Genomic DNA, 24,755 nt, shown 5'->3' with positions numbered 1-24,755 from the left:
TTGTTAATCACATCTCATGTTTCTTGTTAATGTCAATCTCTAGCCTATATCTGTCTTTCAAAATCAGATCTAATTTAATTTTATGGGAGCCATGTATATTATGTTTATTTGTGATTTAGAGTTTTTCCACCTACGACGTGATACAGGAGGTCATGGGTGATAGTCGGAAAATCATTGTCTATTTACACATTTGTGCACCTGTATGGTGGAGGCTAGAGAAGGGTTGAGTTGAATTTAAGTTTTTGCATTTTCTGTTGATGGTAAGCATCACTGCAAAATCAAACCTTACCACGTTCACCTTTAGGCAGTATTTTCATGCATCTGGATGTTTTTTTCTTTTGTCTTTTTTCTATTTTCCAATGGACAATAAATCTTTGAACGCAAATCACAGGGTGGAACTGAATTATTCAAACGTTGCATCCTTTAGGTGATTGTTCCCTGACTCAGCCTCTCAGCGGCTCATGGAAGTTGCAAAGAAGTCGCTACAAATTGAAATAGCATGTTTTCCCAAAGAGTGCAAAACAAAGTGCTTGACATGGAAATGAAAAAAAAACATCTAATAACCCCTCATAAATAGACAATATTACCAGAGAAAATAGGAATAGAAATAGAAATGTAGCTTTAAAGAGCATTGAAATGATGAAAAACACATGGACTTTGTCACCTGACACTTGAAAGAAACATTGAGGTCATACATCAACATTAGCCAATCACCACTTAGGAAGACAGTTACTGTACCAGTTTATACTTAAAATGTTCAGATTTACAAGAACAACCCTTCCACAAAGCATGCCAAGGTCTGACAATGCAAGACAGCATGTCCAGACATAACCAAACGTTTCTATACACCACCATAAATACTTGTGTCGTGTTAAGACACCAAAGCAACTCTCATCCTGGAACATTTCGGTAAACAACACTAAATGAATCTCAATGTGTTCCCAAACTTGACAAAGAGCACCTATGAGAAATAAATTCTCAAACATCCAAACCTTTTGGTGCTTACATTCTTGAACACTTGGCCACAAACTAATTACCAATCACAAAGTAATACCAAGAAAACAGACAAATAAACCTCATGGGAGAGACATACAACAAATCAAAGTGTGTAACGCCAAAATGCAATACTAAAACACCTGACATAAAACTAAGAACACTCACAAATATGAGACAAATATGTGAAGAAGTCACCGTTAAGACATCAACAAACGGCGGCAGTTCCAGAGCTACGACCAGAACTAAAAAGCATGTTTGAACATGGTGAGGTATGAACCTGTAATCAGATCTAAAAACGTTTTTAAAAACCTTGAAATTCTGAAATGTACATGTCAACTAGGTATTGATTTTACATCAGAAGAGACATCTAGTTCCACTGTGTTCCCCTGTAGTTTTATCTGTCTGCCACTAGATGTCAGAACAACATCATTATAATATTTCTGCATTGCCAAGGCCTATTGCACGGATTACTGACAGCACTAAGCTCAGTAGATTGTGATGGTGACACAAGCACTACATCAAATGTAGGCCAATCAATCCCTGGTAAATGAGTGGACACTATACATACAGCTAATTAGGAAACACAGATATATTTGAATGACAACACGCATGTACAACGGATAGCGAGCAACAACATATAGGATTCGACGTTCTTGTCTGAGTGCAAGTGTGCTCTGCTTATGAAAATAATTTCCACAGGAAGAATATTTTGCTTGTGTAAATGCCTCGGCTTCATCTTATCTGTTTTCCATCACATTTGTCCTTCTAGTCTATTGGGTCTATTCTCCTGACTGCAAGACATTCATCTAGAGCATATTTATTATAATTATATTCTAGTTGTATTGTTTGATTAATGGGTTGGCTATGGGTCACGGACCACAGTATGGCCATCAGTACGTTATTAACGACCAAGGAGAGAGAGGAGCGTGTGTATAATTGTGCATGTTTCTGTGTGAGTGAGTGGGTGTGTGTGGCATGTGCACGGACAAATAATACGCACAGCATCGACAAACGGAAATAGATGAATGGAAAATATTGCAGTTTTATCTGAAACCAATAAGCAGAGGGAAGTGTGGAGCCCCTAAAAATGGCCACATTTAATGTGGTGATTTGTCAAAAGGAGCCTCAGAACAGACACGGGATAGAAGAGGAGGGGATATAACTGTGTTTGGTGGTGTTCAAAATAAGGAAGGAGAATACAGTTGTGTTATTCAGGAGAATGAAGTGAGAGCACATACAGTCATCTGTTTCACCTGTGGGCCTACACACAGTCACTTTAGAGATGCTTAGGCCAAGAAACACATGTTCTTCAAACAAAATGTGTATGACTGCGGCCAAAATCAGCTATTCACGGCATCACACAAACACGTGTGCACGTGTGTGTATTACTGTAAGACGTGACAGTAAGTTCAAGTGACTTGCGGTCAAAAGACAATCCAGTACAATGTGTGACAGGATGTTTATGGATTAAATCATGTGATGTTAGATAACTCTGTGCTTAGTGTACAAAACAACCCTATAGCCAATACTATGGCCTACATGTAAAATTGGACCAGTCTGAACTACAATAAATGAGTGGTTTGACAATTTGGTAAAAAGGCTTATTCCTTACTTGGCAAGAAATAGAAGAGAGTATTGATACCCCTCTATCAAATGACAGTGGTGTCAACCTTCTCGTCTTACTTTCGGTGTGAAGATTTATGAGCATATTTCCCCAAATTTCAAACTATTCCTTTACACTCGTGACACAGGAATACATTGACAGTGTGATGCTGATGGAAGTCAAGGGGGGTGTTCAGGCACTAGGTGCCTTTTCATGCTGAAGGGTTTAAATACCCACACATGTCCTAGATAGAGGAACGCTCATTCCTTTTCTTCTTTTTCCTCCAGGAAATACATACACGTAACTCCATCTTAGAGAGAAAGACTCAAAGATGGTTGGAAATTCTATGCACCCAGTAATTGTTGATCTACTGTAAGGAGATTACATGACTAAACCAGTGTGCTTTCAAATGCTTTACACCACTTTCCATACTGGGCACAGTTTTATCTCAGTTTATGCGGATGCATTTTTAATTTTGTGTAGAATTGAATATGCCTCTTTTTTTTTAATACAGCATTAAATAGGAACCATCAACATTATACTAATTGTGTTTCCTCAATTAAAATAATTATTTAAAGAGGATAATCAGTGCTAAGGGAATTGTAATGCCTTACACACAGACAAACACACAAACACTCACACACACACACACACACACACACAACACACACACACACACACACACACACACACACACACACACACACACACACACACACACACACACACACACACACTGGTTGTCTTTTCTTTGTGGTGAAGTATTTTTACCCCATCCTCAGGGCAGCACTGAACTTAATGGGAAGCGAAAGCTTGTCCACTATGGTTAGAGTGTGTGTTTGTGTATGTGTTTGTGTGTGTGTGTTTGTGTGTGTGTGTGTGTGTGTGTGTGTGTGTGTGTGTCCTAGTTGTTTACCATGCCCTGTCTCACTCTTCTCCTCACACCCTCCAGCTCTGACAGCGTGAAGTCATTGCTACGACGATGAATGCGACATGCTGCTTTCTGATTGGCCAGAGGTGAGCTGTGACCTGCAAGCTCCTCCAATCTGCATCCAGACTGGATGTGAAAGAGGTGCGCGTCAGTTATACAAAATCCACACATCACAGTGACGCAAGAAACCAAAGTGTTTTTCCACACCTATATTTACAGTTGTAGTTATTTGCACAAATCCATGGTTTAATATTTTTTCTGACACCATATAAGGAACTCTTATAAGACGTCATCACAAATCCCCACGATTCAGTAAGACTTCTGTAAATCTTCCTCCTGTGAGAAGACTTATACAACATGTAACCCTTATTCATCATACCACGTGAGCATCGGCAGACGTTTGTGGGGGTGATTACCTTGGTTTGAGCTTTCTGATTGTCCACTAAGCATCCAGCCTCTGCAGGGTTACTGCCCTGTCAGCAGGATTCCCTTATCAAGGCCTCCAAAGAGCGGAAGGTTGCTCACTGAACATTTTGTAGTGCTCAAATTGTTAAAAACTAGAAGGAAAACTTAACTTTGCCAAGGCCCTTGATGTTGACCTTAACCCTTAGCTAATAACTAGCACGAACAGCTGACACCACTGCACCTAATCTGCCCTCAACTTTGAGGCTTGAGACAGTAAAAGGTCAGCAGCATGATTCTGTAGACTGAAATTAAAATGTGGAAAGAGACTAAAAACACTGTTGAGATGCAAACAACCAAAGCACTTGAAAAAAAGATCAGAAATGTGAATACCAACATTTTCTGGATTAAAATAAACGTAAAGAAGATTTACCATTTTAATGTTATTACTGAGAAACAATCATCACCATGAGGTTCATGCACACCAGAAAATCTTGACCCTGAAAAAACTCTGACTGACTGACAAATATCCAGTAATTTAATTCAGTTAAATGTTAGATAGAGATCTGAGTAATGAAGAATTGTAAATGGACACTGTTGACTAAAAGTGTGCAGAATAATCAGTGGGAAACAGCTGAAAACAAGCAGAACAAGCTGTAGCCTGTGCAGGAGGACTAACCCTAACATGCTGGAAAAACCATCAGTTACAATTGTTACATTTAAAGGGGACATCCAGGGCACGTCCATCTGGGACGAGGCCTTGGGGAAGACCCAGGACTAGGTGGAGGGCTTATATCTCCAACCTGGTCTGGGAACGCCTCGAGATCCCCCAGTCGGAGCTGGTTAATATAGCTCGGGAAAGGGAAGTTTGGGGTCCCCGGCTTGAGCTGCTCCCCCTGCGACCCGATACCGGATAAGCGGATAAAGATGGATGGGTGGATGGATGCTGGGAAAAACTTCCTTTTCCAGTGCTTGTGTACATACATTTGGGTATCTGGAGTCTATCTACCAACCTACAAACTTTGGAACAGGACAACCCTAGGACAACTATTCAGATTTGGCTTCCATGAAGCTCATATAGAGTATAAAAGTGTCGAACATACCACGCCCCAGGTGAGAATCTCCATCCATGGCGTGACAATTACCTTTGCAATTGGGCACGATATTTTTCTCGGAAGCCATTTAGAACCTGCTGGGCTCTTTGGGAGGCGGGGAGGCTTAAAGACACAGGCGCTGCCGTGAAGGGATTCAGACAGAGGGTAAACACACAGGTATATTCAGACAAACAGTATGAGAAAAAAAATGTTTCAAACGTTAAAGCAAAAATACAAGCATGAACCCAAAAATGAGCATATGTCTCCTTTAAAGCTCCCCACCATTCCTTTTTTTTTTTTGTCACTTCACCCTCACTGTGCACAATGAAGTCTGTTCAGAGTCTGACAGGCTGTTTTCACATTCATCTGCTGAGTCTGAGTTTAACACGTACGTACAAGCAGGAATTTTTTGACATCCCAAATAGTTTGGCCAATCACGGTCCTAAATCTTAAATTATGGATGTAAAGATTCGTCCATAAAGAGTCCCACAGAAATCTATGGCCAATGTTATTTGGTTTCCACTTAAACACAACACAGGTTTCTGTACATTTGTTTTAGATTTGACTCCCACTGAGGCCTTTCACTTTTATGCTTTTTAAATTTACATTTTTGTGTCCTATCATTTCCCTATCTCTAAAAAAATGCAGGATTGCATAGGCAATAAAACATATTTCTATATATTGATCTAGATAATTAATTTACCTAATCATTACTTTTTGATGGCCCTAGATTATACAAAAAACTATATGATTTAAAATGTAGGCATCTTCAGGCACCTCAATAGCCCAGTTGGTAAAGCCCATATAGAGTTGTACTCCTCCTGGCTATATTTTCCTAAACTGAACTGCTTGATTGATGCAATCAGCATGTTTTTAAATTAAGTGTGTGTGAAAATTTATCATTAACGAATGTGTTAAGGTGTGTATGAATTGTCAGACGTAAACGTTTGTCATATATGGAAGACCATGACAAAGAGGAACAGTTTAGAGTCCTCTCCTAATTCCTAGCGACACCCTTGGGTGTGTTTATAATAATCTCCAACACTCCTCTACTACGTTTAGGCCTGTATTTAGCACCATTAACCCAACGTATGTATCCTTTTCTCCCACACTCTTCACTCTGCTCCCTAATAGCCTGGATTGGCCACTGCTTTAATAGACTCATCAATCTCCTCTGTTTATTCACTTGTTTCCCCCTCACACATGCACTTTCTCTCATTCTCTTTTTCTCCACATCTCTCTCTCTCGGCTCATGGGCAATTACACAAACAAAATGCAGTTTGTTTTCCTCTCAGTCCGACTGGAAGGCAAATGAATGGATTTAGAAGGCAATTACATTTTTAGTTTAAGGTCAGTTGTTGTACTATATTACCGCTGAAAAAAGGTGAAGTCACAGTGTCACTCCTTCCATTTGCACAGTACATTAGCCATGTAGATTTATGTAAATTCCTGCCACAGTGTCTTGCTTCTGATTGGCTAGGGCTTTAAGCCCCTGCAAAGCAGCCTCGGAGCTTTCCAAATCCCCAAAAAAATCCAACATTTGCATAGCTTGACAGGAAGCGAAGGGGGAGGCAGAGAGGAACGTCTTTTTGTCAGCTGACGTCGCCAGGTTGGCGGTCGTCAGACATACGTAAGACACCCACGTATCATTCAGACAAAAACATGAAAGGGCAGCACGAGCTTCAACGGCTTCTGAAGGGCAAATCAAGGACAACCCCGAAGCTTCCTGAATTCTTTCTAAAAAATGTCTGAAATGTGAAATTCTAGATATAAAGCCTTTAAAACAAGTCACCCAAATACCTATTGGCAATGTTATTTTGGTTATCACTTAAACACAATACAAGTTTCTGTACATTTTTCTGAATTCTTCCACCACTCAGACCTTTGAAAATAAAACCCACTGCTTTGGAAAAAGTATTTTTCTCAACCCAGGTCACTGTAGAGAGCTGTGGCTCCTCAATGAATGAGCAATGTGTGTGTATGTGTGTGTGTGTGTGTGTGTGTGCAACATGGACATGTTTAAACTAGTGTTACTGTAATCAATGATAGGGACGCTTCAACTTTCAACCGTCACCCATCCACCAGCCCCCTCCTCCTCCCACTTGTGCCGACCTCCCACTCCACAACTTCCTCCTTCGTGTTTTCCGATTCCCTGAGGGGAGGAAGATTCCTCTTATCAGCCACAACCAGATGCAGCACTGTGTGTGCGTGTGTGTGTGTGTGTGTGTGTGTGTGTGTGTGTGTGTGTGTGTGTAAGAAAGAGGATAATCCCCTGCCTTGCTTTCATTGGCTCAGCACTAACCTTTTTTTGGAGTAGCTGATGACTTGGGGATTATTTTAGAAAGAGCTGTATTTCATTTAGCAGTTTAAAGGTTGTCTTTTAAATGGCGTAACAGTAATTACAACGTGAAACATCTAAGAGTGGCATTTCCGAAAATTCATCACAAACTGTTAACTCTTGGTCAGCCAGTTTGTATTTGCATCCACTGACTTGATTAGAGAATGTGTGTGTCAGTGTGTGTGTGTGTGTGTGTGTGTGTGTGTGTGTGTGTGTGTGTGTGTGTGTGTGTGTTTACTGAGCAAAATCACGTCAGTCTACCTGCATGTGAAAATAAACAGCCTTCACTTCATAATGGGGTTCACATCCATTGGCTGCAGATGCAGAACTGCTTTTTGATTCCTTCCTCCATTCAATTTAAGGTTAGGGTATGGGGCAGGGGAATGCATTATGTCAATGGCAGGTCCCCACAAAGATAGTAAGATGTACTTGTATGTGTGTGTGTGTGTGTGTGCAGCCCTGTTGCCAAAATTGAGAAAACTCTCCCTGCTGTAGTTGCCATAGTAACCAGCAATTCACCGCATCTGGCAAATTATAGGGTTGTGTTGAAGGGTGAGAGGGTGTGTGTGTACACGTGAAAGTGTACAGTGTGTTTTGCTGTGTGCGTGTGTGTGATTGTAGGCTAGTGCGAACTTCTCCTGCATACCAAAGCTGATGTTAGGTAAAAATGAAAAGAAGAAATGGATGATTGATTACGATTTTTGCAGCCAATCAATGTCAGGCAGACAGCACACACACACACATACACACACATACACCAGACAAAGAAACAAACACAACCTGCATCATTAAAACCAGTTGTCAGACTCTAAAACTCTAAGCGTGTTGAGACGCGGTCCTCGCCGAGGGCAGCTCTCTGTACTGGTGTTTTATGACTTTGTTGGGGACGAATGAATGGAGACAGAAGACAGGAAGATGTTTCCTTCAGTGTCCTCGCAATAATGTTTCCATCACTGATGAAGGGTGTACAAGTATTCAGAGAGAGAGAGAGAAAGAACATTGAGGTTCAGAACGTCCAATCCCCGTGTGGAGATGTTGGGGGTCACAGGGATTCTCCTCCTCCTCTTATATAAACTCTGTCAAAGGGCCAGAGGAAATGATTGTTCCCTTCCAATATTTTAAGCAGCATGCAGCGCTAAGCAATGGGCTAAATCATAATTATAATACACCAGGGTACATCCCAACACACACACACACACACACACACACACACACACACACACACACACCACACACACACACACACACACACACACACACACACACACACACACAGGCCCATCAGCTCTTAAGGCACACCTGCCATAGAGATTATTACGTATCCTCCATTACAAGAAGAAGTCTTGCATCCAAATTGTCACTTTAAGGCCCTACAGATCGTCAGTCCACCCTCACAGGTGTTTTCACTTACCGCCTAATTAGGCCTCGTCTCAGGACTGTGTGGGCGTACAGACACCTTCCTCACTCTCCTCTTCCACATGTCAGTTTACACCTTTATCTAGCACTACGTTTCTAATGGCTATCTGTTTCATTTCTCTAGTTGTTTTCTTATTTTATTGTGGTATAATATTTGTTCTATTCACCCATCTCTACTCATCATCATACCATCATATGCCTGCTTTTAGTAGATTGTGGAACTAAATGGATTAACTGGTCTAACTGGATTTTCCTGAGCACCCTGTAACTTTGTTACCTTAAAGGTGCTAGTTAAATAAAGATTATTGTTATTATTATTATTAATTGTGATCACACAATTCTCTGCATAGCTTCACCCAACTGAAATACCCTGTGTGTGGGAAATTGAGAAACCAAATCTAGCATTTATTTTGCTACATTATGCAGACTGACACCTTTGGAGTATTTAATATAAATATAGCTGGTTATGGTGTCTTATTTAACTTATTTATATAAAGTGGGGTTGTTTAATCCTTTACAATTAGTTGTATTTATAAGATTAATATAGATAGATATCTGTGTAAAATGAAGACTAAAGTCAGATACATGTAGTGAGGTAAAAAGTACAGTATTTGGCACTGAAAGCAGCATAATGAAATATTCTATTTTTTACCTAAAGTATCTTTTGTTGTGTCTGCTTCTCTGTTCTTTTGTGGCGTCTGCCCTGATTGAACTGTGTTTTAAAACATACTTGAGGCCACAGTTTTCTAAGAGGAAAGATTGCATCTTAAATCCTACAAAGTGGTGAACAATTGAAAGCAATTTCCGTGGTGTACCTGCAAACCTAAGATCATGTGTATGCATGATGTGAACATCACAACAAGTGTTTTTTTTATCCAAGGAATAAACAGGAGATCAGCCCTGCCTAGTGGCTGCAAGCATGCTCTATAAATCACAAGGGTAAATGGTCTGTGTTTAAGATTTAACCACTCCCCATTAGAGAGTCATGTATGGCTGTCAGCGTGGTGTTTATTAGGAACATTAAGCTATTTATTAAAAAAACCACATTGCCGTTACAGTTTGAGTCTGTTTACCCTCTGCACCTGGCAGCATCTTGACTCCTGACTGATGGTAATATCATTTCTACCTTTGAACTGAAAAGACTTGGGCATCTTTACTTTTTTACTGTTTTTCAATTAACTGCGCGAAAAGACAGAAATTGGCCGTCATGGAGAAGAAGAAATGGGAAAATGGGGGAGAGAAATGAGAAGTGAAGGAAGATGTGAGATGGACAGCAGATAGAGGGAAGATGGAGAAAAACAGAGGAAGAAGGAGGTGAATGATGGATGGATGTGTGTCTGTGTGTTCATGTGAGCAGGGAGAGAGGTATACAGGGAGAAAATGGTGTGTGAGGGCACCATTAAAGCCTTGTACTATAAATCTCTGACAGTGCGTGTGTGTGTGGAGATAACAGAGGGATGTCTCTCTCCGTTCTGGCTCTGTTAGAATGATGTATGCATCCCTTTCTTCCTCCCTGTGAAATATTACAGGGGGCCCTGCGTGTGTGTGATCTCAGCCAGCATGTGGCCAACATGTTTGGTAATTCCTCAACTCTTATCAGCGCTCACATGAGGTATTGTAGATGGGAGGCTTGTGGTCGCCTGGGCAAAATGACCCAGAAACACACTCACACACATACACATACAGATTACCACACAACAAACAAAAATGAAAGAAAGTCAAGGGACAAGTGAGAAACAAACAACAGATGACAGTGACAGCTTTCTTGATCAATGGCTACGAGCTTGACAGGTCTGATTGATCACATAATGGTGAGCAGATTTCAGCGCTCTGCTCTTCATTTAGCTGACAGCATTATCTTTATGGCACCTTGTGTTATGGTATCATAATCATGCCAGTAACGCTGGAGCACCCGAGGAATAAATCTTTATAACCCACCCACCCCCCCGCCTCCGCTCAAAAAGAGGTGCGGCTGAGCTGGATGCTGCTGCTTGGGCCTCTCTGTCACCTTCAAGCTGTCACAGCTGCATCATGGAACGAGAAAAAAGGATGAAAAATGTCTTCCACTTCAGGTGTCATTTTGCAATCTCACCTATAAGCAGGTAAACAATGGTTTCAAATCTTAACAGTCTCTACATTAATGCTAATCTTCCTCCGGATCTGCTGAATATGTAAATAGGCAAGTGTTTGCTAACACAATTAAAAAATGTATAAAGTAATAATTTGTCAATGTTTTCAGCCTGTTCTGTTGCCCCCACGTGACATAAAACATCCTATCGCTACACTAATTACAGTCTGCTTCCTCCGGCCTGTGTGTGGTTGTATTGTCTCCATGACAATGTAAACAAAATAGATTCTTATACAGTATTAAAGGGCAAAGAAACCCCCCAAAAATGTTATTTTTCACTGACCTCTAGTGGTTTAACTTCTCATCTTGCTACAGCAAGCGTACTCGAGGGCGTTGAGTGCACTGCTGGGCATGGTTACAGGTGCAACAGTGCAAAATGAAGCTCAGTCTCGGCCGCCGCCCAAATCCTAATGACTAAAATAATCAAAAAATGGGGAAAGAGGTAGAGCGAGGATGGAGCTGAGGTGGGCCGAATGAAGTCTATGCTCGCCTCCTGTGATGGCACCTGTCACTCAAAGCAGAATTCCTTTAATTATGCAGAACTTTAATCCCTAAAGGTACTATGACATGCTGCTTTTTGGATGCTTTTACATAGGCCTTAGTGGTCCCCTAATACCATATCTGAAGTCTCTTTCCAAAAATTCCGCCTCGGTGCAGAATTACAGCCACTAGGGCCAGTTCCACATGTGTGATTTCTGTGTCTGTAGCTTTAAATGCTATTGAGGAGGAGAGAGGCGGGGCAAGGTGGAGGGTGGGGGCGTGGCCTTGACCAACTGCCATGTTTTGCTTGTTTTAAAGCCATGATGAATAAATAGGGTGAGTAATAAATAGAGATAGATGGCAATGGAAACCAAGCCCCATTTTGTAGCAGGCTGTGAACATGATTAATTCTGCTGTAGAGGGCGTTTGATGTTGACTCACTTTTGGAGCCAACATCAAATGGCCACGCGATGAACTGCAGTTTTTGGCATTTCCGTGTTGGCTTCATTATTCAGTCCCAGAGGTTGGTGCTTGGAAATAACCAGTATCCTTTTGGCAGATATTAATGTGTTCATGCAGGAAAAAAGGGTTTTAAGGCCTTTAAGGGTGTGTGTGGGAGAGAGAGACACACACAGAGGTACAGTGGAGGAGAAAACATTCTCACATTTTTCTCTCAGAAATCTTTTTAAACGTATCAATCAGCCTTGTGGATCTTTGTTAGATCTGGTTTATGAAGCATACACCATCGGGCTCTCTTGCACTTTCAGATTGTATGAATATATGTGTGTCTTTTTATGGTTAATAGTTTATTTATTGTGATCGTTTTTAATGCTGCTACACTGTGTACCTGTACAGTACAGAGCAGCTTGGTCCGGACATAGGATTGACTCTTGTTGCAGGAGTTTTCTGCTTTTAGCACAATCATCATCAAAGTCAAAGTCAAAGTCAGCTTTATTGTCAATTTCTTCACATGTCAAAACATACAAAGAAATCGAAATTGCGTTTCCCTCTATCCCACGGTGACAACAAGACATTTTAACCAATTTGGTCCACAGACAAACATAACATTCAAGTAAACAGTATAAAAAGTAAAAATAAGAAGATATGTACAATGAGGAAAATAAGAGCAGCAAAATTTGAGTTAAGAAAGTGCAATTATGCATACAGTTGACAGTCAATGTAATGTGCAAAAGTCAGGCGGTAGCATAGTGGTGCCGGTTATGTAAGAGCAGCAGAAATGTGTTCCCAAGTGTTTTCAGGACAACAAAAAGTGTGCAATGTGTGCAAGTGGAGTAGTGCAAGGCAAGGCAGCCATTTTGGGTCCAAAGTCCAGGATATTTATATAACTGAGGGTAGAGGGGGGAGAGAGTTCAGCCTCCTAACAGCCTGGTGTATGAAGCTGTTTGTGAGTCTGGTGGTGCGGGAGCGCAGGCTTCTGTACCTCTTTCCAGAGGGCAGTTGGTCAAACATACTATACTACCAACATAACTGTTGGTCAACAGTTGGTTACATATTACTAGATATTTGTCCCCATCATCTGATCATAAGATGTAATTTTTGGAGTCTGTGTAGGCTCTTTCATAGAAATATCTTCTTCTATGGATGGACGGCCAGCAGAAATGACAGAGGCAGAAAATGAAGCGTGGATAGTGTGAAAAGTGGGAGGCAGATGGATGGTGCGGAAGGAAGGGGTGGAACGCAAAACCCCCTGAAATGGGTGATGACTGAGGGAGAGACAGAGATGAAGTGAGGTCTAAAAATGAAGAAATACAGAGTTGATGAGTGAGGAAATGATGAATGGGCTGGAAGTGAGACAGATGGGTCAGTGCTTACAAAAGATGATGATGATTGTGATGATGACACACACACACACACACACACACACACACACACACACACACCACACACACACACATACATATGATGCGCCCAAAGAATAGAGTCATTAGATTTCCCATTAAAAGCAAAGCATGGGTAATACAGTTTTTCCAATGCTAACACACTGGCTGTGACGTCATACATCAGTCATACATTCTGTGAGGACTGCTGTGTCCCATCATGCACCAGGGTGAGTTACCAAGATGACAAACCCTGGTTCACAGCCAAACTTAGAAGCTTAGGGTTCGAGAAGGAAGAAGCCTTGAGGAGTAGGGACAAAGACTGACTTAAAGAGACAAAGTACAAGTTTAGCAAAGCGGTGAATGAGGCTAAACAACGGTACTTTGAAAAGCTCAAAAACCAGTTCTCAGCCAACGACTCTGGAAAAGGTTCAGGCAGCTCACCAACTATAAGCCTAAAGGCTCTGACACACTAACCCGATAACTGGCCATCGGACATTCTGGCAAGGTTGGCGACTCAAGTTTGTTTCGTGTGTTCTTTGCCGTCGTCCTTTATTTTGGCCGACCTGACATGCTCAGTTGGAAGGCGGGCACTGCCGACAATCGGACTCAAATGACCAATCTGATTGGTGAAGGGTTGACTTGGAAATGACGAGCGTGACTAGTGTTGGGCTGCAATCCTGTCCTCTAGATTCTTTCAGGAAGAAGGTTTCAAGTCCATAGGTTGGATAAAAGAACGTTTATTCCAATAGAATACATTCCAGAGACAAAGTTACAGAAAAGGGGGGGGGGGGGGGGGGGCAGTCCAGCTGCTACCGTGTGACATGTTTGTGTGCTGTCTTTTGTCTCCATAAGGTTAGTGTATAGCAGAGATCGGCCTGCACAATAGATAACAGGTCTCAGACTGCAACTGGAGAGGACCTTCACCCAAAAATAGGACGTGTCCCTAACCACCCTTGGCCCTGCTTTTCAGAATTGACGCACTCGGCAGAGCTATGGTTGGACACATTGTACCAAAACAACTCATCATAAGGTCACAGTGAACCATGACCTACATGTTTCTTATTTAGAAGTGAACATAACAATCACACTAAAACCAAGCAGACTATGTGTAATGCTTTTGCTCTTTAGCTCAAAATATAATGAATTAAACACACATGATTAGTACAATGCACTACGTGAATATAATATTTATGAGCACACATGATATGAATGCATTTTATTCCAACACTAGCGTAACTAGAGTCTCTCAAAATATGATGAAAATCTTTTAAATTGATTAACTGAATCTGATGAACAGATTCAGCAACTGCGTGGCCTATTATTTGCTTAATTTTTTTTCAGAAACACATTCCGGTAAACTATTTCAGTAAAATATGAGATTGTGTTTTCAACAAGCCACCATGACAGTCTGGGTTTGAATTTCCGGAGAAACCAGACCCACATGATCCGTTTGTCCAATCAGCTGTCGTCTGCAATCCGCATCGCTTCGGTGTGTTCCAAGGAACTTTTTTGGCCAACCTAGCTAGACTGGTCGGTCCGACTGCCTTTTCTGCCATCGGTCAGCCGTCGGGTTGGTGTGTCAGGGGCCTTAAAGCCCTCCACTCCATTTACAACCGACGCCTAGCCAACAACCCCAACGAGTTCTACTGCCGCTTTGAAAGACAAAGGGACAGTCTTGAAACCATCCCCCACAACACCTCCCCATAGCTCCACCTACCCCACCTCAGCAGTGGCCAACAGTTTCCCATCCATGAGAGAGACGTCAATAAACCCTTCAGGAGACAGAACCCCCGAAAAGCTGCTGGACCAGATGCTAACTATGCTATGCTACATCCTCCAGCACCTGGACTCCGTTGGAACCTACGCCCGGAACCTGTTTGTGGACTTCAGCTCTGCCTTTAACACCATCATCCCGGCTCTGCTTCAGGGGAAGCTCTCCCCAAACGCTAGGCGTGCCTGACTCCACCTGCAGGTGGATCACTGACTTCCTGTCTGACAGGAAGCAGCATGTGAAGCTGAAAGACCATCAGCACCAGATCCCCCCCAGGGCTGCGTTCTTTCTCCTCTGCTCTTAAACCTGTACCTATACCCTTACACCATCAGCTGCACCTCCAGTCACCAGTCCGTCAAGCTTCTGAAGTTTGAGGGAGAGGGAGACGAGTATCAGGAATATTCTGTCTCTGTTTCCCTTTTTTTCATACAGTTTTTTACAATTGCTATGACATTTTTTTCAGTAATTTAAACAACTTTCCTTAACTTAACACAACTAGCAGAACATCTGTCTGTGTAGGCTACACAATTAACACATTTATTGTTGCTTTGACATAAAATGCATACAGTATTTTTTTTTTTACAGTATTCTTTAAATGTCACAGTAAGTGAGTGTTGTACTTTGACAGCAAAGATTACAGTAACCAAAGTCACAGTCCTTGTTTGTTTAAACAAACCTGGCCAAAGCTGATTCTGATATGTTACAGTAATACACACAGTAAAAGAGGACGTATTTAGGCTAATTTTGTGTGGAAAAGAAAAAATATAATAAAGATAACCACAAAGAAAAATGTCTGCATGACGGAGAGGAAGATGAGTACTAGGACAATTCTTTCTCTGTTTCCCTTTTTTATAAACCGTACATTCTGTCTCTGCCCGATGTAAGTCGAGCGCATATGGGAGTTGCGCATGCTCAGGTTTAAACGTTTACGGCATTACGTGTCATACTGAAATTTGTGAAATCCATGACATGTAGAAAACTTTTCTCATACTAACAAAAACAGAAGATGGAAATCATTTCAAAAACGTTTTAGCTATCTATGGTTGTTTGATCGCTAACGTTAGCTCAAAACGCAATGCAACTGACAGCCTTGTTGTGTTTGATTGTTAATTTGTAGCCAGCAGGGAACGAACTTCGTTAAGTAGGTCAATTTTTACTGTATTGACATTACAGAAGTCTCTTGTTAGCATCTTGTATGCTACTTGTCGCAAAGTGACGCATGCATAACTCACATCTGCGCTCACATTCCATAAAGCTAAAGAGATGGCTCATTCCTTTTTGTATTGAGTTTCTGCAGCAAAAGAAACAAAATGCATGCATTTACTAAACCCAACAAAGAAAATTGTAGAGAGGCTTCAAGAGAAACTGCAGTGTAAAACACAATCTATGGTCAATGCAGTTAACTATTGTTTATTGAATAAGTGAAGACCTGACATGTAAAATAATGCATTTTCTGTAATTCCACCTGATATTAGTGTTTTTATGACATTGGGCTATGACTGACTAAATGTTTCTGTTGCGAGAGAACATGTGTTTTGGAAGAATTATATGATTTTGTGACAAGTTTGCCAAAATTTGGTAGACATAGTGTATTGTGTTAGTGTATTATTGTATTTTGAAAATTAGTGTTGGAGTTTAGATTACAATGTGTGATTTTGAGAAAGACAAATGACAGGCTTTATCTGCAAATGACATTGGATTCACACAATGTATTTCAATTACAGATTTTAAACAGTGGTATTCAGGAGTCTCCTGTAACCTAGATTGATTTGTGAAGTGCAATTACGTGACACACTTTAATTAGCTTTATTTGGCCTGGGAAAGTTGAGTTTTATCCAACAAATAAATCAATACTTGAAACACCTCACTTGTCCTGTTATGTAGTCTTTGTGACGTCAGCCCCTAGCGTTTGGTAACCCTCTTTTTCTGTTATACAAGGTACACACACACACACACACACACACACCCACACACACACGCAACCATAATGGAGCAATTATCCTCTCCAGCTCCGATCTGCTCCTCTGATTGTAATTTGCATTTATTATTAGCTTTCAGCCTGCCAGAGGCTGTGAGGCGTGAGGATGGATCGTCATACACCATATCACACTGATAGACCTGAACAGATGCCTTATAAACACTTGTGCCCGAGGACACACTAACATGAGTATCAATGTGCCACGCACAAAGTCATGGTGAATGGGACCCACACACTCAAATACATGCACTACAAATGAAGTCATTATGACAGCATGATGTTGCTTCATTTTGGTTATGCTGATCCCTGTTAATGATGGGAACAGTACGTTCAGTGGCGTTCCATCAAAGAAATACATGCTTCACATTCCACATTGTGATGTCCTACAGGACTGTCATGAGTCTTCCTGTCCCTTTTCCCCCTCTGTGTTCTCTTTTGCAGTCAAGGCGGCCTCAGGGCTCATCATATGGAAATTTGTGAGAAGCAGAGTCTCTCAAGGCACATACAGTACATATAACCCACCAGCACACTAATAGATGTGCATGCTGGTGCCAGTCTATGGCTGATGCTCACACAGACCACACACACACACACACACACACACACACACACACACACACACACACACACACACACACACACACACACACACACACACATGCACACAAAGAGAATGTGCAGAGGATCACTGAAGTGTGAAATGATTCTGTTATCATGTTGTCTGTGTGGAATATATTTTCCCATCAACCGTCTATGGCAGGTGTGTCTTATGGGCTGCTGGTGCTGTGTGTGTGTGTGTGTGTGTGTGTTTGTGTGTGTGTGTGTGTGTGTGTGTGTGTGCATTTTGTGGCTCTCTCCTTCTGTGTATAGTCTATTATTGGGGAGGAGGAATTGGTGGGGCGGGGGTTTTCCATAAAAAACAAGGTGACAGTGTCAGAGCAGCGTTTGCAGTTCACGTTCCACCTTGGTGTTTGGCATTTGACATTTGCTGTATTGCTATAAAATCTGATCTTACAAGACTGGTTAAGTCTGGAAACAAGGTTTAGATGAAGGCATAAGTTATCTAATCTCCTCATTACATCCATTTTTTCATATTAAAAAACCCTAGACAAGCTCCAAAAAGCCTTGGAAAAAAAGCTTCTTACTATGTTCTACGTGAACAGTTTGGGTTATATTACATGAGACATTTAAGGGATTTATTTGGGAAATTGTGATGTTGTGCACAGTATTTCCATGCACCAATCAGAGTTTAGCTAAATGCTTTTCAAGAAATGATCATAGTTGTTAAGTGTTTGCTCATGTTGCCAGCAAATCTGATTGAACCATACTGACACGGTGCTGATGAAGGAAAATGCACGTTTTTTTCCCCCTAAAACTTTAACTCAACTAGTATGAAACTAATTGTTGTATTGTTGTAATAACACAATAACAAAACTTACATTTGTCCCCCTTCTCAGTTTGAAAAACTCATCTTGTTCCATATTGTCTGAACTTTTTCCAACTTTTCATTGAAGCTAAATGACGTTTATTATTTGCATTCGAGACTTCTTGTGCATCAGTTTTTATTCACACAATTCCTTTAACATATTTGGTGTTTTTAGAAACTAGGATCTCCACTAGCATTTAAAACAAAGTTCTGTGGGTTTGAATAAAGCATGAGTTGTGGCTTATTAAGACTTGCAGGGTAAAAATGAACTGATCCTTGTTGAATGGAAAATATATCATAGATATAGATATTAAAGCTCAAACTCTGTGGGCTCATTCCTCTATGTACCTTTATATTTTATACCTCTTTAAATTTTGCACCTGATGCTGCAAGACAATGAATGGGCATTTAATTTGGCCAGGGAAAGCACAACAACTTTATGTTAGCAACATTTATTGAATGCAACATGTTGACAACAAATTGCCTAACTCCAGGGGTCAATTTTTGACATTCAATGAGAAAATGACTTTAGTTGTGTCTAGTGGCTGTGTTCTTGTCCATTTCTTCTTCAAGACAACTTTGTATAAGACTGATAGCCTCCTTACCACTTTTTACACTCATGACAACACACAGTCTACACAGAAGCATACACACGGTTCAGTGGCATGTCATTGTGCATGAGTGGGATCCCTAGGGAGAGCACAGTCCGAGCAACTTCATGGCACAGCTTAATTGGTGTTTGTGTGTGTGTGTGTGTGTGTGTGTGTGTGTGCAGACATTCACATTTAACTCACTTGCATTTAACAGCCCAAACTAATCTTCTCTAAACAGTACTTCACATTCTGGCAGAAAATGAACAAACCTGTCAGTCATGTGCTAATCTGTGGGAACTCTGAGTCTTCAGCCTGTCAGTCTTCCTAAAATTACAAGACAACCATGAAACTATACAGCCAAGTGCTGAGGGGACCTGAACCTATTAACCACACACACAATATCTCCATCCTCACATTCTCACTCACTCAAGACTGAGGGCAGCGCTTTCAATGTATGCACAGCTAATGTAGCATTAACAGCTACTTATTGGATGAAATATGGCTGACATGAAGGGTGGACGGAAACGATAGGCTCTATGTAAAAGGGGCCTGGGAGAAAAGCCTTCAGAATATTTTATTTCTGAGCTTAAATTGTGTAAATATGACTTTTAGTGCATTCAGTGCATTTTGTTAACTTTTTTATGACAAAACGTTTTGTAACACCTGTAGACTAATTCGAAGAACATCCCATACGATGAACAGAAACACATAAGTCCTATTTAAAATGTACGTACAGTAGGCTACTACATCACTGCTTCTCCTTACTCCAAAATTGATGGCACAAAATGAATCTATCTCTGGCGTGAACTGTGTTTCCAATCAATTGCAAAATGTCCGGCAGCGCTTGAAGGCAGCATTCTCGGAGTAGCTCGGTTACTATGTTTACTTAACTGTTGCGGTGCAACGACAGTCTGTCCCACTGATAGAAAAGTAGCTAGATTAACATTTAAACGAGAAAACCTAGACCTTGCACGACAGTTTTAGAGTAAGTAGTATTTTAAGTTGCAGTCGCTTTATCTTCATCAATGAGCAGGTGAGCAACTGGTGACTTAACGTCACCAACAAACTACGCAGATGTTAGTTCACAAAACATGGCTAGCTAGTTAAAGGTAATGAAAGATTACAATATATTATGCAACGTTAGCTAACGTTATCTGATAAACTAGCTACCCTTGCTAAATGAACAACATGATAGCTAGTTAACGACGTAGTAATTGATTTCAGTACTTTGAATGTTGCTTCAGCAGCTGTCTTAACGCTAAATTAAATACTTAAATACAAAAAAGTAGAACTAGCTAAACGCCTTAAAAATTACTATAGCATAACGTTACTCTACAATGTAAGAACACGATACGAGTGCCATACATAAGCTAAACCTTAAAACCACGTAGAAACGTTCAGATTTTATAATCTATGCTGTTTAATTCACAAACGATAATATGATTTAACTGCTGCAATGTGATGTCCAGTTTAGAGTGTTCGGGGAAATCCTCCACCAAGTCACAGAAACAGGTGAGCACTGAATAAAGTCAACTGTGTTCTGTTTATTACACTCTAGTTTTCTATCATACACTTTTATTATGGATTACATTGCTGATGTTGATGTTCAAGCTTGTGCATTGCTACTCTGCATGTCCCAATAAACATCGTATGAATATTACAATCGTGTTGACCTCTCTACCTGGATGTAGTGGACAGCAGAAGTCCCCTCTGCTAATGCTGAGATACACAAACGCAGTGGTAAGAAGTAATTACCGTTTCACATTAGTGTACAAACATCACTTTCAGACTTATTTTCATTTGCAAATACTGAAATGAGACATACGATTTTACATGAGTTGCACTTGCACTTATGCTGCTCACCAGCCTTTTATGGCAAGCTTATGTTCTTATTATTTTCCATACCAAGTTTGGGAAAAGACAGTCATCAGGGACATTAAACCTCGGTAAGAAAAGTATCATCTTAGAAAGTATACATTTCTGTCATAACACACCATGCTCATCCAGTTTTTTTATTTTTTCGTTTACTTTTTGTATCCCGCAGGAGTCTTCCTGCCCTGGCACGGCCTCATTCTGTGACGGTGGGTATTACGAGATGGACTACACAAAGACTGGATTGACGGAAACATTTTTTGCTTCACTACTGTAATTCCATTTTGTTTTCATTATTAAGGTTTCTTGCCAGGAGACTCTAAAGTTTGGGTTTCAAAGTGGGAATGTGCTGGATGCAGACGGTATGTGGTGTTGGACTTTCTAAGATTGAAGGAAAATTCATCTTATCAGTACTTTCACAATATTTTTAACAATTATGCAAAGAGAAGTCTTTTCCTGAACATGCAGGGAAAACGATTGCTCACTCAAAGAATGCATAAAAAGACCAGGCTACAAGGCAAATCCCAGATATGTTAAGTGAATGAAAAATGTAATTTGCTATTTTTCATTGCAATTGATGTTGATCACTCTGCACGAGCATATGGATAAATGTGTACATGCATGCTAATTATGTCAACAGTCAATCTGGGAAATGTAAATCACAAACAAAGCCACTAACTGTGACAGAATAAGAAGAGACAGGCTGCGTACACCAAAAGTAAACTTTGTTGTCTGTGTAATTTTTCCTCCTTCTCATCCATTTTCCTCAGATTGTTACAGTAACTTTAATGTTATGTTGACAACATACTATCAATGAACAGTTTCAGCTTGTTATGGTCACACAATTCACATTAAGTGCTATCTATTGTGCCCAAAACAATACGTCAAATTCATGCAAGGGTTAACTGGCTAATTTGAATGTCTTGGATGTCTGTGGTTCTCCTGTAGAGTGCTCACCTAAGGAATCCATCAGCATAACACCAAGGTCTGTACTCTGAATTCACATAGTAAGTGATGAGACTAATAAAATATCACCAACACACAGTTTTGAATCCTAAATGCGATTCCAGGGTTGATAAACACACACAGTCGACTGCAGTGCCTGATGAAGAGCTGAAAATGAAAGACCTGAGGAAGCCCCCAGACTCAATGCGAATAGGTACGTTTACTGTAGAACAAAATGCTAAACAAGAAATGTTGCAAGAAAGGAACTGATGATAATGTTAATGGTTGTCAGGTGGAACAACACATTCTCCTCCACCAGCTGAGCTTCTCCCCACACATGGGCCAAATAGAAAGGAAGAAAAGACAGAAGAAGAGGATGTTGGGGATGAGGAACGAACGGCACCAGTGGAGCTGATGATGGAGGTGAAGTGACTGATCATCGTCAATGATTCTACACTGTATGCTCTGCTCAGAGGATGGGCTAAACTTTATTTTTATTTCAGATGCCAAAAATCATTTTAGTCCTTGGTTTTAGTCAAATATACATGTTTACTAAACTTGGATGTACTCCGTTGAGAGAAAATGAAATTGAAACCCAATTTAAAATGTGTGGTTTCAGTTCCTCAGAGCTGTGATGGACAGAGACTTCCAGCTGGCCGGCAAACTGTGTCAGATGAGTATGTATCCTGCATCCATCAAGTCTATGTCTGTCAGTCAATAAATCTGCCAACGGTGAAGCCAGCCAATGATGCCTCTTCTCTCCTCTGTCCAGTTCTCATCCATGAACCGGACAATTCTGAGGCCTCTGAGTTTCTCCCGCTGATCCAGAAGAAGCTGTTGGAGGGTGAGAGTTTCCCCATTTATACAAACACTTGAGCTCCATATTCCAGAACACACCATGAGTTTGTGTCATGCCTTTTTCATTAGAGCAAGAGGCACAGCAGAACACTGAGGAGGAGGGAGAAGAAGAAGAAGAAGAAGTAGATGAGGATAATGAGGACTCAGAAAACTCCGGGAGTGATGAGGAGTCATCTCAGAGCTCAAACTGCTCCTCTTCAGCTTACTCCTCCTCCTCACCATCAGATGATGATGATGAAGAAAAGCAAGTAGACAGACACAAGCCGTGCCCTACTTCTCACTTTTCTCACTAAATCTATTGTACCAATACAACAGAGGCAATGTTAGGCACTGTCACTAGATATCTCGATATAGCGTCTTGGAACATTTTATCTATTTTAATCTACAAAGCTACTTTGAAAAGTCTATGTGCATTTTGTAGATGAGATGTTGTGACAATGATGCATTTTTTTCACATTACACCTGCAAATAAAATATGTATTGTCGGCAAAGCTGAGGTCCTTGTTTGCTGAAAACGTAAACTTATAAACATGCCATTAATAACAGCTGTGTTTGATTGCAGTTTTCTTATAACTACACCTGTGCTTTACCTGCTATGACGAGCAAGATGTCTGCTGTGAGAGCTGCACTAAAACTGAAACGATTAGTTGATTAATAGATTAGTTGATCGACAGAAGACAGAGAGAATCAATCTGCACTTATTTTAATAAATGATTTTTTGCTTAGGCCATTTTTGGTTAAAGCTTCTCTAATGTAAAGATGTGCTGCCTTTCTCTGTTTTTGTTGCATAAACAAAAGTATTTTCTTCTGTTTTCTGACATTTTATAGACCAAACAATTGAGACATTTTCCGTCAGATTAATTAACAATGAAAATAATCATTTGCAACCCTAATGTTGACCAGAGTATCATACTGAAAATAACGGAAAAGGCTTTACTTTTCTTGGGCACCCATGTGAAATATTTGCAGGTCATTTCTTTAGTAAACAAATGAAAAACAAAAAGCACTTTGTAGAGATAAAGATTGTTTTACTGGAGTTTTAGTTAGTATATATATAGTACATATGTGTAGTTTCTAAACGTTAACAAGACAGTTTGTGACCCGGCCGCCATTTTTTACCTGCTTAGCACCGTTCATATTTCCATGTGTCGTATAGAGCCACGTTGTTTCATTGCTCATTGGTTATAGGTCTATTTAATTGCGTCCAGAGTCATTTTGGTCTGTGGAAATTGCAAAAATAAACTGAAAGATTAATTTGCATTTGCGAATTAGTCTGGCTATACCAGGCTAGACCAGAGACTTAACACCCCTGAAATCATAAAAATAATTTTGAAAATGCAAATTGATGCTGAATGAAAAGAAAAAACTGTTTGTATTTCCTCCCCCCCAAAAGCTGGTTTCATAAAGCAGAGCAAAATCTGTGCATGTTCACGTGGGCAAGCACTTCATACCCATACCGCCCTGATCAGAGCTGTAAATAAACACAATTATTTTTATACTTACTTTATACTTTTTTTTATTATTCCCCAGTGGGGAAATTTCAATGAACAAGTATAATTCATTTATTTGAAGAAATCTTCATTTTTGAATATAGGCAGTTTCTATGGATGATGATGCTGACAATCAAGCATGTTTTTTTTGGCACTACTGTGCTCTGTGGGCACACTGAATCGTTACATTAAAGGTTACACAGCCTCTCCCACACACTCAGCTATCAGCCACAGAGTTATTATCACATGGCAGGGCTTATCTTTATGAGTCGTCTCTACGCGTAACTTGTGAAAAGAGAAAGTATGAGCGCCATCTGATAAAGACTGTTTGTAATTTGCAGTGATTGAATGAACATAATGGCTGCTCTCTGTCCATTCAGTGGACCAGGACACGGGCATGAGGATGACAATAAGTCAACGCCCTCCAGGCTGGATTCACTTTGATGTCTCAGTGTTATTGTCCATGTCAATGTTATAAAAGGGGTTCAGGTCAAAAATGATGATGCATGCAGCGTTGTCATCTCATGAAGGTGAATATCTCAGCCATGGAATGTGCATGGTGCTCTCTCCATCACTTGGTGCTTTTGTAAGAA

At 40.5% G+C, this 24,755-nt stretch overlaps 1 protein-coding gene and 1 long non-coding RNA gene across 5 annotated transcripts; both read left to right on the top strand.

The window, feature by feature from the left end:
- Positions 1-7,841: 7,841 nt before the first annotated feature.
- On the top strand, positions 7,842-15,247 carry LOC116698778 (uncharacterized). Its single transcript, XR_004334297.1, has 3 exons — positions 7,842-7,855; positions 9,562-9,563; positions 15,180-15,247. It is a non-coding gene; the product is annotated as an uncharacterized LOC116698778 (long non-coding RNA).
- A 4,589-nt stretch (positions 15,248-19,836) lies between these two features.
- LOC116698775 (glutamic acid-rich protein) lies at positions 19,837-23,217 on the top strand. Of its 4 annotated transcripts, XR_004334296.1 has the most exons (13): positions 19,837-20,030; positions 20,467-20,509; positions 20,689-20,737; positions 20,901-20,941; positions 21,037-21,078; positions 21,171-21,231; positions 21,818-21,854; positions 21,940-22,028; positions 22,107-22,237; positions 22,434-22,491; positions 22,587-22,658; positions 22,742-23,037; positions 23,074-23,216. XR_004334296.1 is itself a non-coding variant. In XM_032530923.1 (12 exons), the coding sequence occupies exons 1-12, from the start codon at positions 20,023-20,025 to the stop codon at positions 22,963-22,965; spliced, it is 846 nt and encodes a 281-aa protein (XP_032386814.1). In that variant the 5' UTR covers positions 19,837-20,022; the 3' UTR covers positions 22,966-23,217. The 4 variants fall into 4 exon arrangements, 3 of the variants coding, with proteins under 3 accessions (XP_032386814.1, XP_032386813.1, XP_032386812.1); XM_032530923.1 differs by having other exon boundaries at positions 20,907-20,943; positions 21,042-21,078; positions 22,742-23,217; XM_032530922.1 differs by having other exon boundaries at positions 20,901-20,943; positions 21,042-21,078; positions 22,742-23,217.
- The last annotated feature ends 1,538 nt before the right edge of the window (positions 23,218-24,755 follow it).

The sequence above is a fragment of the Etheostoma spectabile genome, chromosome 12, assembly GCF_008692095.1.
Source record: "Etheostoma spectabile isolate EspeVRDwgs_2016 chromosome 12, UIUC_Espe_1.0, whole genome shotgun sequence".
NCBI lineage: Eukaryota > Metazoa > Chordata > Actinopteri > Perciformes > Percidae > Etheostoma > Etheostoma spectabile.
The sequence above is the reverse complement of the archived record's forward strand: the minus strand, read 5'-3'. Positions and strand labels throughout refer to the sequence as shown.